This window comes from Mustelus asterias, chromosome 12 (assembly GCF_964213995.1).
Source record: "Mustelus asterias chromosome 12, sMusAst1.hap1.1, whole genome shotgun sequence".
Taxonomy (NCBI): Eukaryota; Metazoa; Chordata; class Chondrichthyes; order Carcharhiniformes; family Triakidae; genus Mustelus; species Mustelus asterias.
Window position 1 is genome coordinate 55118891 of NC_135812.1, and position 15905 is coordinate 55134795.

General features: G+C 48.0%; 1 protein-coding gene across 1 annotated transcript in view; it reads left to right on the top strand.

The window, feature by feature from the left end:
- Positions 1-2405: 2405 nt before the first annotated feature.
- LOC144502019 (uncharacterized) overlaps positions 2406-15905 on the top strand; it is a 57744-nt gene continuing 44244 nt past the window's right edge. The window contains 1 exon segment of the mRNA XM_078226035.1: positions 2406-3691. Coding sequence (XP_078082161.1) covers positions 2687-3691 — 1005 coding nt within the window. The 5' untranslated portion in view covers positions 2406-2686.

Sequence of the window (15905 nt, forward strand, 5' to 3'; positions counted from 1 at the left end):
CTCCCCCCTCTCCCCCCTCCCCCCCTCTCCCCCCTCTCCCCCCCTCTCCCCCCCTCTCCCCCCCTCCCCCCTCTCCCCCCCTCCCCCCTCTCCCCCCCCTCCCCCCCTCCCCCCTCTCCCCCCCTCCCCTCTCCCCCCTCTCCCCCCTCTCCCCCCCTCCCCCCCTCCCCCCTCTCCCCCCCTCCCCCCTCTCCCCCCCCCTCCCCCCCTCCCCCCTCTCCCCCCCCTCCCCCCTCTCCCCCCCTCCCCCCTCTCCCCCCCTCCCCCCTCTCCCCCCCTCCCCTCTCCCCCCTCCCCCCCCTCTCCCCCCCTCTCCCCCCCTCCCCCCTCTCCCCCCCCTCCCCCCCTCCCCCCTCTCCCCCCCTCCCCCCTCTCCCCCCCTCCCCTCTCCCCCCTCTCCCCCCTCTCCCCCCCTCCCCCCTCCCCCCCCTCCCCCCCTCTCCCCCCCTCCCCTCTCCCCCCTCTCCCCCCTCCCCCCTCTCCCCCCCTCCCCCCCCTCCCCCCCCTTCCCCTCTCCCCTCTCCCCCCTTCCCCCCTTCCCCCCTCCCCTCTCCCCCCTTCCCCCCCTCCCCTCTACCCCTCTACCCCCCTTCCCCTCTACCCCTCTACCCCCCTTCCCCTCCTTCCCCCCTCTCCCCCCTTTCCCCCCTCCCCTCTACCCCCCTCTCCCCCCCTCTACCCCTCTCCCCCCCTTCCCCCCTCTCCCCCCCTTCCCCCCTCTCCCCCCCTTCCCCCCTCTCCCCCCCTTCCCCCTTCCCCCCTTCCCCCCTCTCCCCCCTTTCCCCCCTTCCCCCCTCTCCCCCCTTTCCCCCTTCCCCCCTCTCCCCCCTTTCCCCCTTCCCCCCTCTCCCCCTTTCCCCCTTCCCCTTTTCCCCGTCAAAACAAAAACCCCGTCCTGCACATGCGCACTGCCCCCACAATCCGCACATGCGCCTTCATGGGCAAGTCCGGCACACGCGCATTTCAGATTCACATCATCTCGCCGGCTCCGGCCAATGGGAAAAGCTGGAGGACAGGAAGGACCCTGGTCCTCCAGCCAATCAGAGCGCGGGCTTTGTGTGAATGAAGATTGAGCTTCAGACAGACTCAAACTCCCTCCTGTCGCCAACATCTGTGAGTAAAACACTTCCTTTTCTCCCCCTTTCCAGCTCTTTTCTCATTCTGGGGGAAATTGGGGATTTGCAGCAACTGAAGGGAAAGGAAGTGAATCCAGGGAGGGTGCAGACTCTGGAAAGGTTGGTCCAGGTCTCTCTCTCTTTCTCTTAAAGACATTGACATCCTTTGCTCCCTCAGCTTGACACATTTCTTAGTCTGGCTAAAAGGATGGTCTCTTTCCTAATGTTCACAATTAAAGGGCTGGTTTGTCCAGGAGATGGCTGACATTTAAGGAGACAGTAAATTAATATGGGACTGAGATATGCCGAGAGTTATTACAAAAGAACATAAGAAATAGGAGCAGGGTAGGCCATCTAGCTCCTCGAGCCTGCCCCGCCATTCAACAAGATCATGGCTGATCTGATAGTGGTTTGGTTCCACTTACCAGCCTGCTCCCCATAACCCTTAATTCCCTTATCGATCAGAAATCTATCTACCTGTGACTTAAACATATTTAACGAGGTAGCCTCCACTGCTTCAATGGGCAGAGAATTCCAGAGATTCACTACCCTCTGAGAGAAGAAGTTCCTCCTCAACTTTGTTATAAACTGACTCCCCCTTATTTTGAGGCTGTGTCCTCTCGTTCTTGTTTCCTTTCTAAGTGGAAAGAATCTCTCTGCCTCTACCCTGTCTCGCCCCTTCATTATCTTATATGTCTCTATAAGATCTCCCCTCAGCCTTCTAAACTCCAACGATATATTATATTGTTAGTTTGTTATGTTATACAGATTAGATATATTTATTGTTGTATAATAAAGTACATTTATTATTACTAGTCTTGTAATATAGTACTTTAGTTACATTATACATTTCCACTCAGTCATTTCAGTCAATAAATATTTCTAGATAGGTTTCTAGATATTGAAGATCTCAAGGGATATGGGGATAATGTGGCAAAATGATGCAGAGGTCGATTGGCCAGTGATCTCACTGAGTGGTTGAGCAGACTTGATGGGCTGAATTGCCAACTGCAGGTCCCATTTGTTGTGATCTTTGTATTCAGGACAGGAAGCAGTGAGCATGGATCTGTCGATCAGCCTGAATCAGCCCCTTCAGGAGAATTGGGAGGGTGAATATTAGATACAGCAGAGTGAGAATGGAGGGAGAGTTTGTGGGATGGAGATTTACATCTTTTGGGGAATGAGAGAGGAAAGAATGTTCCATAGAAACTCAAATTGTCTGTTCTGAATTTTATCCTGTACTGACATTGAAGTATTTTCTAAATTGTTCTTAGAGGCGAATCACAGGAATACGCCCATTTCCTTGGGACCTGAATATCATCGGCCTTTGAATCTCAAAGGACGAATGTTTGCCCAGTCTGTCTGCTGCAAGTGATCAGTGTGATTGTAAGAGTATGAAGACACACAGACTCCTGAGTGAGATTTCCAGTGCACCGACTGTGGAAAGTTAGACCAGTTACACAGCCTGAACAACATCCATTCACAGTAGTGAGAGACCGCACACATGTTTTGAGTAAGGTCAAGGCTTCAACTGATTGTCTGACCTGGAGAGGCACAAGGACACCAAAAACATGGAGAAACCGTGGAAATGTGTGGACTGTGGGAAGGAATATGGAGCCCCATCTGTGCTGGAAGCACATCGACGCATTCACACCGGCGAGAGGCCGTTCACCTGCTCTCAGTGTGGGAAGGGATTCACTCTGCTATCCCATCTACAGTCACACCAACGAGTTCATACTGCAGAGAAGCTATTCACCTGCTCTCAGTGTGAGAAGGGATTCAGACATTCATCTGCTCTGCAGCGACACCAGTGGGTTCACACCATGGAGAGGCCATTCACCTGCTCTCAGTGTGAGAAGGGATTCACTCACTCATCCCAACTGCAGGCACACCAGCGAATTCACACTGGGGAGAGGCCATTTGCCTGCTCTCAGTGTGGGAAGGGATTCACTCACTTATCCCACCTGCGGACACACCAACGACTTCACACTGGGGAGAGACCCTTCACCTGCTCTCAGTGTGGGAAGGGATTCAATCAGTTAATCAGCTTGCAGACACACCAGCGAGTTCACACTGGGGAGAGGCCATTCACCTGTTCTCAGTGTGGGAAGGAATTTACTCAGTTATCCCATTTGCGGACACACCAGCGAGTTCATACTGGAGAGAGACCATTCACCTGCTCTCAGTGTGAGATGGGATTCAACCAGTTATCCAACCTGCAGACACATCAGCGAGTTCACACTGGGGAGAGGCCATTCACCTGCTCTCAGTGTGAGATGGGATTCACTCACTTGTCCAATCTGCGAAGACACCAGAGAGTTCACAATGCGGAGAGACCATTCATCTGCTCTCAGTGTGGGAAGGGATTTAGTGAATTATCCAGCCTGCAGGCACACGAGCGAGTTCACACTGGAGAGAGACCATTCATCTGCTCTCAGTGTGGGAAGAGATTCAGCCATTCATCCACCCTGCGGACACACCAGCGAGTTCACACTGGGGAGAGACCATTCACCTGTTCTGAGTGTGGGAAGGGATTTTGTAATTCATCCCACCTGCTCAGACACAAACAAGTTCACGAGTGATGACAGGGGTTGGACTCCGCTGTTATTGTTTCTGCTCTCAATTACATCCATGACTTCATTTTGTTCATTCTCACAGTTGATTAATGTGGAGGGTTGGAGGGTTTCTTGATGCTGGACTGGCCGGTCTCCAGACTTTGCCTCCAGTGGGTTGATACTCTTTGAACCTTGTTGCAATTATATGGCTTCGGATTTCTCAAGAATGACAGAATGACAGGGTGTTAGGAAGTTAAAAATATTTTGTTTGCAATTCTGTTTGGAAACCTCCCAAAGTGTGCTATGTTGCCATGAAGATGGGCTGTGCTAGTCTGTTGTGGGACTGTTGGCATTCTACCTTTTACAGACTTTGTTCTCTTTGATTTGATTTATTGTTGTCACATGTATTAGCATACAGTGAAAAGTATACAGACAGAGCATTTGATTTGATTTGATTTAGATTTGATTTATTATTGTCACATGTATTAACAGTGAAAAGTATTGTTTCTTGCGCCTATACAGACAAAACATACTGTTCATAGAGAAGGAAACGAGAGAGTGCAGAATGTACTATTATAGTCATAGCTAGGGTGTAGAGAAAGATCAACTTAATGCAAGGTAAGTCCATTCAAAGGTCTGATGGCAGCTGGGAAGAAGCTGTTCTTGAGTCGGTTAGTACGTGACTTCAGACTTTTGTATCTTTTTCCTGAAGAAGGTGGAAGAGAGAATGTCTGGGGTGCGTAGGGTCCTTAATTATGCTGGCTGCTTTGCTGAGGCAGTGGGAAGTGTAGACAGAGTCAATGGATAAGAGGCTGGTTTGCGTGATGGATTGGGCTACATTCACGACCTTTTGTAGTTCCTTGCGGTCTTGGGCAGAGCAGGAGCCATACCAAGCTGTGATACAACCAGAAAGAATGCTTTCTATGGTGCATCTGTAAAGGTTGGTGACAGCCGTAGCTGACATGCAAAATTTCCTTCGTCTTCTGAGAAAGTAGAGGCGTTGATGGGGTTTCTTAACTATAGTGTCGGCATGGGGGGACGAGGACAGGTTGTTGGTGATTTGGACACCTAAAATCTTGTAGCTCTTGACCCTTTCTACTTCATCCCCGTTGATGTAGACAGGGGCATGTTCTCCTTTATACTTCTTGAAGTTGATGACAATCTCCTTCGTTTTGTTGACATTGAGGGAGAGATTATTGCTGCCGCACCAGTTCACCAGATTTCTATCTCATTCCTGTACTCTGTCTTGTCATTGTTTGAGATCCGACCCACTATGGTGGTGTTGTCAGCAAACTTAGGTGTATAAGGAGAATAGTAGGGGGCTGAGAACACAGTCTTCTGGGGCACTAGTGTTGAGGATGATCGTGGAGGAGGTGTTGTTGCCTATCCTTACTGATTGTGATCTGTGGGTTAGGAAGTTCAGGATCCAGTCACAGAAGGAGGAGCCGAGGCCCAGTCCACATACTTTGGAGATAAGGTTCGTAGGAATAATGGTGTTGAAGGCTGAGCTGCAGTCAATAAATATGAGCCTGACATAGGTTTCTTTGTTATCTAGGTGTTCAGGGTTCAGTGTTCAGGGCCACAGAGATGGCATCTGCTGTGGACCTGTTGTGGTAGTAAGTGAACTGTAGTGCTGGTGAGGCTAGGAATAGGCAGATAGTGCAGCTCAACACGTGGCTAAACAGCTGGTGTAGGAGGGAGGGTTTCAGGTAAGTCATGGGGTTACAGTTGCCTGGGCTTGCAAAATCTCACTAACTGTCCTGGCTGGAGACAATACACATCTCTTTAACCTGTGCTTAACCCTCCACTCACATTGTCTGTACCTTTAAGACTTGATTACTTGTAAAGACTCGCATTCCAACCATTATTTTGTAAATTGAGTTTGTGTCTTTATATGCCCTGATTGTGAACAGAACTCCCACTTACCTGATGAAGGAGCAGCGCTCCGAAAGCTAGTGGCTTTTGCTACTAAATAAACCTGTTGGACTTTAACCTGGTGTTGTGAGACTTCTTACTGTGTTTACCCCAGTCCAATGCCGGCATCTCCACATCCTGTGCTGGACACAGAGATCTGAATATCTCCATGCAGGCTGCCAGGCCTGTGTGACTATGTGACTGGGCAAAAAATGTGTGCAACATGCAGACTGGGGGAACAAGGGGGGGGCGGGGCTCCCGAGTCCGCACGCCTGAACCTGGAGACGTCACCGCAGAGCAGAGTGATTGCTATTGGCTGATTCAGGCAAGGCTCCATTGTGCTGTCACAATGACTGAGGGGCGTTCCCAGCACACAGTGTCCCATTGGCAGCAATATCCTGGTTACAGAAGCAAAACACTGCGGATTGGACACAGCTCAGCGCGGCTGGCGGTCAAAGCCCCGCCCACCCCCACGTGGGCTCTGGCTCCGCCCCCTCATTATCTACATGCGGGAGATTGACCAATGGCAATGCGCGGATGGGTGCTGGTCCACCAGCCAGTCATAATCCGGGCCTTGTGTCAATGGTGACATGGAGCCTCCTCTACACATTAAGATTTGATTTATTATTGTCGCGTGTATTAGGATAAAATGAAAAGTATTGTTTCTTGTGCTATACTGACAAAGCATCCCATTCATTGGAAAGGAGACAATGCAGAATGTAATATTACAGTCATAGCTAGAGTGTAGAGAAAGATCAACTTAATGCAAGGTAAGTCCATTCAAAAGTCTGATGGCAGCAGGAAAGTTGTTGTTTTTGAGTCGGTTGTATGTGTCGTCAGACCTTTGTATCTTTTTCCTGAAGGAAGAAGGTGGAAGAATCATAGAAATCCTACAGTGCAGAAGGAGGTCATTCAGCCCATCGAGTCTGCACTGACAGCAATCCCACCAAGGCCCTATCCCCGAAACCCCACATATTTACCCTGCTAATCCCTCTAACATTCATATCGCGGGACACTAAGGGGCAATTTAGAGAGTATGTCCAGGGTCCGTGGCGTCCTTGATTATGCTGGCTGCTTTTCTGAGGCAGTGGAAAGTGTAGACAGAATCAATGGATGGGAGGCTGGTTTGAGTGATAGGCTGGGCTTTGTTCATGCCCCTTTGTAGTTTATTGCTGTCTTGGACAGAGCAGGAGCCGTACCAAGCTGTGATACAACCAGAAAGAATGCTTTCTCTGGTGCATCTGTAGAAGTTGGTGAGAGTCGTAGTGGACAAGCCAAATTTCCTTGGTCTTCTGAGAAAGTAGAGACATTAGTGGGCTTTCTTAACTGAAGCATTGGCGTGAAATCATAGAAATCATAGAAACCCTACAGTACAGAAAGAGGCCATTCGGCCCATCAAGTCTGCACCGACCACAATCCCACCCAGGCCCTACCCCCATATCCCTACATATTTTACCCGCTAATCCCTCTAATCTACGCATCCCAAGACACTAAGGGGCAATTTTAGCATGGCCAATCAACCTAACCCGCACATCTTTGGACTGTGGGAGGAAACCGGAGCACCCGGAGGAAACCCACGCAGACACGAGGAGAATGTGCAAACTCCACACAGACAGTGACCCAAGCCGGGAATCGAACCCAGGTCCCTGGAGCTGTGAAGCAGCAGTGCTAACCACTGTGCTACCGTGCTGCCCGTGGAGGGACCAAGACTGGTTGTTGGTGATCTGGACACCTAAAACCATGAAGCCCTCCACCATGTCTACTTCGTCCCCATTGATATAGACAGGGACATGTCCTCCACTATCCTTCCTGAAGTATTGACCAATAGCAACGCATGGAGGACCTGAAGGGTGCATGTTCTCAAGCCAATCAGAGTCCGGGCCTTGTGCATGGCCCCATGGAGCTTCCTCCATTGTTAGACCAGCAAAGCTGCTGCTCCTTTCTCTCTGAATGAAGATTGAGCTTCAGATAGACTAATATTGTAGTGCAGCTACGTTATATATTTCCAGTCGTTCATCTCTTGCCTGATTCCACATGGATCAGTAGAGGCTGAGGATCATTGAATATATTCCAGGATGAGTTAGACTGATTTTTGATTGATAAAGGAGTCAAGTGTTATGGGGAACAGGTAGGAAAATGGAGAGAAAGTTAAGATGAGGAGGTGATCTCCTCACTCAAGGATGTGGTGAAGTTTTGGAATTCTGCACCGCAGAGGACTGTGGAGCCTCAGTCATCAAGAATTTTCAAGACAAAGATTGATAGGTTTTGAGATTTTGTTGACAGCGAGCGGTCTGGGGGATAGCGTGGGAAATGGTGCTGAGGTAGATTGTCCAATTCTCAATGAATGGTTGAGGCAGTTCGATAGGCTGAATGGCCAACTGCAGCTCCTACTTCTGAAAAGTTGTGTGCTGGACAGGAAGCAGTGAGCATGGATCTGTCAATCAGCCTCAATCAGCACCTTCAGGAGAATTGGGAGGGTGAATATTAGATACAGCAGAGTGAGAATGGAGGGAGAGTGTGTGGGATGGAGATTTACAGCTTCTGGGGAATGAGAAAGGAAAGAATGTTCCATAGAAACTAGAATTGTCTGTGCTGAATTTCTGTCCTGTACAGTTAGTGGTGACTTTTGTAAACTCTTTTTACAGAATATCAGAAGGTGAGGATTTACAGACAGAAATCTCAAACCAAACTTCACATCAAAATCTGACAGTCATTCAATTAATCAGAACCTGAATATCAGCGACCTTTGAATCTCGAAGGAGAAATGTTTCTCTGATCTGTTTGCTTCAGAAGATTTTAAACATCAATGTGACTGGAAAGCACCAAGACACACACACACACACACACACACACACGAGTGAGAGTGTTCCAGTGCACTGAGTGGAAAGAGTTTTAACCAGTTACACAGCCTGAAAATACACCGCAGCATTCGCAGCGGGGAGAGACTGTACCCGTGTTCTGTGTGTGGACGAGGCTTCAACTGATCGTCAAACCTGGAGGGTCACAAGGACACCCGCACCATGGAGAAATCATGGCAATGTGGGGACTGTGGGAAGGGATTTAGGTTCCCATCTCAGCTGGAAATTCATCGACGCAGTCACAATGGTGTGCGGCCATTCACCTGTTCTGTGTGTGGGAAGCGATTCACTCAGTTATCCAACCTATTGAAACACGAAGTCACTCACACCAATGAGAGACCCTTTAAATGCTCTGACTGTGGGAGCGGCTTCAAAAGTTCTGCAGATCTGACGTCCCACCAGCAAATTCACTCCGAGGAGAGACCGTTCAGCTGCTCCCACTGCACAAAGAGATTTCGAAGATCATCCAACCTGCGGCTACACCAGCGAGTTCACACCGGGGAGAAATCATTCACCTGCTCTGTGTGTGGGAGGCAATTTGCTCAGTTATCCAATCTGTTGAGACACAATCTCTCTCACACCAATGAGAGACCTTTTAAATGCTCTGACTTTGGGAGTGGATTCAAAAGCTCTCAGGAACTGATGTCCCACCAGCGCATTCACACGGAGGAGAGACCGTTCAGCTGCTCTCACTGCTCAAAGAGGTTTAGAAGGTCATCCCACTTGCGGATGCACCAGCAGGTTCACAATGGGGAGAAACCATTCACCTGCACTGTGTGTGGGAAAGGATTTACTCGGTTACCCAATCTGCAGAAACACAACGTCATTCACACTCAGGAGAGACCCTTTAAATGCTCTGACTGTGGGAGTGGCTTCAAAAGCTCTGAGGAATTGATGTCCCACCAGCGCTTTCACTCTGAGGAGAGACCATTCGTCTGCTCTCACTGCACGAAGAGATTTAGAACATCATCCCACCTGCAGGAACACCAGCGAATTCACACCAGGGAGAGACCGTTCACCTGCTGTGTGTGTGGGAAAGGATTCTGTCAGTTAACTAATTTGCGAACACACCAGCGAGTTCACAAGCAATTACAGGGGTTGGATTCTGCTGTTAATCACATCCAGACTGAACCATGTTCATTCTGAGATTTGGTGAAGTGGGAGAGTCGGAGAATTTTTTCCAGTGGACTGACTGTTCTCATGACTTTGCTTCCAGTGGGCTGATGCTCTTTGAGCCTGGGAGGGCACATTTCCACTGAAATGATCCACAAAAACTGATGAAGGACATTTATTTTATCCTGGATTTTTCTACCACGACAGGTAAATACAGAAAGAAGTGGAAAAACACAGCAGGTCTGGCAGCATCTGTGGAGAGAGAAACAGAGTTAATGTTTATTGTCCAGTGTAACTCTACTTCAGAACTACAGAGAGGGAGAAATGTGATGGGTTTGATGCTGCTGAGAAAGGGGGGGGGGGGGGGGTGGCGTGTGGTCAGATAGAAAAAAAGAGAAAATCAGGGATTGGTTAGAGGGCGGGTGAGATTAAATATCAAAAATGTCCTTGAACAAGAGGCAAAGGGAGAGGTAATGGTTGTAGAAACAAAGCATTTGTCCAGAATAAGTGTTAATGGCAGAATAAAGGACAGCTCTGTCTGGAAACAAAAAAAACATGAAACATGATGCATACTGGCACTCGGCAAAAACAAATCAAATGGAGGAGAGAGTTCAGGGTGTGAAGTTGTTAAACTCAAATTGAGTCCAGAAGGCTGTAAAGTGCCACATCGGAAGAGGGGCGGGGGGGTGGCATTGCTAGCCAGGGAAAATGTTACAGCAGTGCTCAGGCAAGACAGATTAGAGAGCTTGTCTACCGAGGCCATATGGGTGGAACTGAGAAACAGGAAAGGTATGACCACATTAATGGGGTTGTATTATAGACCACCCAATAGTCAGCGAGAATTGGAGGAGCAAATCTGCAGAGAGATAGCAGACAACTGCAGGAAACATAAAGTTGTGATAGGAGGGGATTTTAATTTTCCACATATAGATTGGGACTCCCATACTGTTAAAGGTCTAGATGGGTTAGAGTTTGTAAAATGTGTTCAGGAAAATTTTCTAAATCAATATATAGAGGTACCAACTAGACAGGATGCAATATTAGATCTCCTATTAGGAAACGAGTTAGGACAAGTGACGGAAGTGTGTGTAGGGGAACACTTTGGTTCCAGTGTTCATAACGCCATTAGTTTCAACTTGATCATGGATAACGATAGATCTGGTCCTCGGGTTGAGGTTCTAAACTGGAAAAAGGCCAAATTTGAAGAAATGAGAAAGGATCTAAAAAGCGTGGATTGGGACAGGCTGTTCTCTGGCATGGATGTGAATGGTAAGTGGGAGGCCTTCAAAGGAGAAATTTTGAGAGTGCAGAGTTTGCATGTTCCTGTCAGGATTAAAGGCAAAGTGAATAAGAATACGGAACCTTGGTTCTCGAGGGATATTGGAACTCTGATAAAGAAGAAGAGAGAGATGTATGACATGGATAGGCAACAGGGAGCAAATAAGATGCTTGAGGAGTATAAAAAGTGCAAGAAACTACTTAAGAAAGAAATCAGGAGGGCTAAAAGAAGACATGAGGTTGCTTTGGCAGACAAGGTGAAGGATAATCCTAAGAGCTTCTACAGGTATATTAAGAGCAAAAGGATAGTAAGGGATAAAATTGGTCCTCTTGAAGAGCAGAGTGGTCGGCTATGTATGGAACCAAAAGAAATGGGGGAGATATTAAATGGGTTTTTTGCATCCGTATTTACTAAGGAAACTGGCATGGAGTCTATGGAAATAAGGCAAACAAGTAGGGAGGTCATGGAACCTATACAGATTAAAGGGGAGGAGGTGCTTGCTGTCTTGAGGCAAATCAGAGTAGATAAATCCCCAGGACCGGACAGGGTATTCCCTCGGACCTTGAAGGAGACTAGTGTTGAAATTGCAGGGGCCCTGGCAGATATATTTAAAATGTCTGTATCCACGGGTGAGGTGCCGGATGATTGGAGGATAGCTCATGTTATTCCGTTGTTTAAAAAAGGCTCAAAAAGTAATGCAGGAAATTATAGGCCGGTAAGTTTGACGTCAGTAGTAGGTAAATTATTGGAAGGAGTATTAAGAGATAGGATCTACAATTATTTGGATAGACAGGGACTTATTAGGGAGAGTCAACATGGCTTTGTGCGTGGTAGGTCATGTTTAACCAATCTATTAGAGTTTTTCGAGGAGGTTGCCAGGAAAGTGGATGAAGGGAAGGCAGTGGATGTTGTCTACATGGACTTCAGTAAGGCCTTTGACAAGGAGGTTAGTCAGGAAGGTTCAGTCGTTAGGTATACATGGAGAGGTAGTAAATTGGATTAGACATTGGCTCAATGGAAGATTGTGATGTGGAGATGCCTCCACTTCTTGCCTTCAAACAACCGCACAACCTCAAACAGACCATTGTCCACAGCAAACTACCCAGCCTTCAGGAGAACAGTGACCAAGACACCACACAACCCTGCCACAGCAACCTCTGCAAGACGTGCCGGATCATCGACACAGATGCCATCATCTCACGTGAGAACACCATCCACCAGGTACACGGTACCTACTCTTGCAACTCGGCCAACGTTGTCTACCTGATACGCTGCAAGAAAGGATGTCCCGAGGCATGGTACATTGGGGAAACTATGCAGACGCTGCGACAACGGATGAATGAACACCGCTCGACAATCACCAGGCAAGACTGTTCTCTTCCTGTTGGGGAGCACTTCAGCGGTCACGGGCATTCGGCCTCTGATATTCGGGTAAGCGTTCTCCAAGGCGGCCTTCGCGACACACGACAGCGCAGAGTCGCTGAGCAGAAACTGATAGCCATGTTCCGCACACACGAGGACGGCCTCAACCGGGATATTGGGTTCATGTCACACTATTTGTAACTCCCACAGTTGCGTGGACCTGCAGAGTTTCACTGGCTGTCTTGTCTGGAGACAATACACATCTTTTTAGCCTGTCTTGATGCTCTCTCCACTCCCATTGTTTTGTTTCTTAAAGACTTGATTAGTTGTAAGTATTCACATTCCAACCATTATTCATGTAAATTGAGTCTGTGTCTTTATAAGCTCTGTTTGTGAACAGAATTCCCACTCACCTGAAGAAGGGGCTTAGAGCTTCGAAAGCTTGTGTGGCTTTTGCTACCAAATAAACCTGTTGGACGTTAACCTGGTGTTGTTAAACTTCTTTCAATGGAAGAAGCCAGAGAGTGGTTGTGGAGGATTGCTTCTCTGAGTGGAGGCCTGTGACTAGTGGTGTGCCGCAGGGATCGGTGTTGGGTCCATTGTTGTTTGTCATCTATATCAATGATCTGAATGATAATGTGGTAAATTGGATCAGCAAGTTTGCTGATGATACAAAGATTGGAGTTATAGAGGACAGTGAGGAAGGTTTTCAAAGCTTGCAGAGGGATTTGGACCAGCTAGAAAAATGGGCTGAAAAATGGCAGATGGAGTTTAATGCAGACAAGTGTGAGGTATTGCACTTTGGAAGGACAAACCAAGGTAGAACATACAAGGTAAATGGTAGGACATTGAAGAGTGCAGTAGAACAGAGGAATCTGGGAATACAGATACATAATTCCCTAAAAGTGGCGTCACAGGTAGATAGGGTCGTAAAGAGTGCTTTTGGTACATTGGCCTTTATAAATCAAAGTATTGAGTATAGGAGTTGGAATGTTATGGTGAGGTTGTATAAGACATTGGTGAGGCCGAATTTAGAGTATTGTGTGCAGTTTTGGTCACCTAATTACAGGAAGGATATTAATAAGGCTGAAAGAGTGCAGAGAAGGTTTACAAGGATGTTGCCGGGACTTGAGAAACTGAGTTACAGAGAAAGGTTGAATAGGTTAGGACTTTATTCCCTGGAGCGTAGAAGAATGAGGGGAGATTTGATAGAGGTGTATAAAATTATGATGGGTATAGATAGAGTGAATGCAAGCAGGCCTTTTCCACTGAGGCTAGGGGAGAAAATAACTAGGGGACATGGGTTAAGGGTGAGGGGGGAAAAGTTTAAAGGGAATATTAGGGGGGGCTTCTTCACACAGAGAGTGGTGGGAGTTTGGAATGAGCTGCCAGATGAGGTGGTGAATGCGGAGTCACTTTTAACATTTAAGAAAAACTTGGACAGGTACGTGGATTTAATCTCAGTTGTTTGGATTTAATCTCAGTTGTTTGGGTTTAATCTCAGTTGTTTGGGTTTAATCTCAGTTGTTTGGGTTTAATCTCAGTTGTTTGGATTTAATATCAGTTGTTTGGATTTAATCTCAGTTGTTTGGGTTTAATATCAGTTGTTTGGGTTTAATATCAGTTGTTCTGGGTTTAATCTCAGTTGTTTGGGTTTAATATCAGTTGTTTAGGTTTAATCTCAGTTGTTTTGGGTTTAATCTCAGTTGTTTGGGTTTAATATCAGTTGTTCTGGGTTTAATCTCAGTTGTTCTGGGTTTAATATCAGTTGTTTGGGTTTAATCTCAGTTGTTTGGGTTTAATCTCAGTTGTTTGGGTTTAATATCAGTTGTTAATATCAGGGATTTGTTCCCAGGAGCAGGCTGAGGGTAAGAGAGTGGGTTTTCTGACTTTAATTAATTATTTATTTTTTCAGTTAATTTTGGGTTTAAAATCGGAGGTTTTTTTCAAAACCGGAAGTCGGGCCAGGAGAGGCCTGGGGAAGTTTTTGGAGGGTTTAAAAGCGCACCAAAGTATACAGCGGGCAGCATCGTAGCGGGCAGCAGAGTGAGTGGGAAGTTGAGTGAGCTGTCAGGGCTTTGGCTCACAGGGCTTGGACGAGCAGGGGTGAGTTTTTGTTTCCTTACACTCTTATTAACTTTTCACTGTCTTGCTTGACATAAAGTGTCCAGTATGAGTGTGAAACCAGTGTGTTGTTCCCAGTGTAGGATGTGGGAGGTCCTGGAGGCATCTGGCCTCCCGGACATCCACATCTGTGAGGGGTGTGTCGAGCTGCGGTTCCTGAGGGACCGTGTTAGGGAGCTGGAACTGCAGCTCGAGGATCTTAGGCTGATGAGGAGGTGATAGACAAGAGCTATCATCAGGTGGTCACACCAGGGCAACGGGAGGAGGCCAAGTGGGTGATGGCCAGGAAGGGTAAGGCTAGGGTGGTTGAGAGCACCCCAGTGGATTTGCCCCTGCACAACAAGTACTCCTGCTTGAGTACTGCTGGGGGGGACAGCCCGCCTGGGGGAAGCAGCAGTGGCCGTGTCTCCGCAGTGGAGTCCAGCCCTGTAACTCAGAGGGCTAAGGAAAAGAGGAGGAAGGCGGTATTAATCGGGGACTCGATGGTGAAGGGGACAGACAGGCGTTTCTGCGGAGGTAGGCGGGATTCTCGCATGGTGGTCTGCCTCCCTGGGGCCGGGATCCAGGATGTCGCTAGTCGCGTCCCGGAAATCCTGAGGTGGGAGGGAGAGGAGCCTGAGGTAGCGGTACATATTGGTACCGCTGATGTGGGTAGGAAGGGAGAAGGGGTCATGAAAAGGGAGTACAGGGAATTAGGGAGACAGCTGAGAAAGAGGAAAGCAAAGGTAGTAATCTCAGGATTACTGCCTGTGCCACGGGAAGGTGAGGGCAGGAATGGAGTGAGGTGGAAGATGAATGTGTGGCTGAGGGACTGGTGCAGGGGGCAGGGATTCAGGTTCCTGGACCATTGGGACCTCTTTAGGGGCAGGGGTGATCTGTATACAAAAAACGGGTGGAACTTGAATCACACGGGGACCAATATCCTGGCCGGTAGGTTGGCTAAGGTTACTGGGGAGAATTTAAACTAGATAGGTTGGGGGGAGGGGAGCTAGAAGAGTTGACTAGGATCAAGGAACTAATTGATGGGGGGGAGGATGCAGGGGTAAGGGGAATTACAAAATTAATGGTAGAGGAGAGGGTGCAAGTGAATGAAGGCGGTAATTTAGATAAGGGAGTAGAGGGAGAGGGTGTTCGCGACTCATCAAAGCGGGTCCAGATAAAAGCTGGAATAAGGACACTTTGCCTGAATGCACGAAGCATTCGGAACAAGGTAAATGAGTTGATGGTGCAAATCAGCACGAGTGGGTACGATCTAGTGGCCATTACAGAAACGTGGCTGAAAGGTGACCAGGACTGGGAGATGAATATCCAGGGGTATCAGGCGTTTAGGAAGAATAGACAGGAAGGAAAAGGTGGTGGGGTCGCGCTATTAATAAGAGATAATATCAGGGTAGTACTGAGGGATGACATAGGCTCTGAGGAACAAAACGTGGAATCATTATGGGTAGAGATGAGGAATAGTAGAGGGAGAAAGACACTAGTAGGTGTGGTATATAGGCCCCCAAATAATAATGTTGAGGTAGGGAGGGCTATAAACAAGCAGATAAGGGATGCGTGTAAAAACGGAACGGCAATAATCATGGGG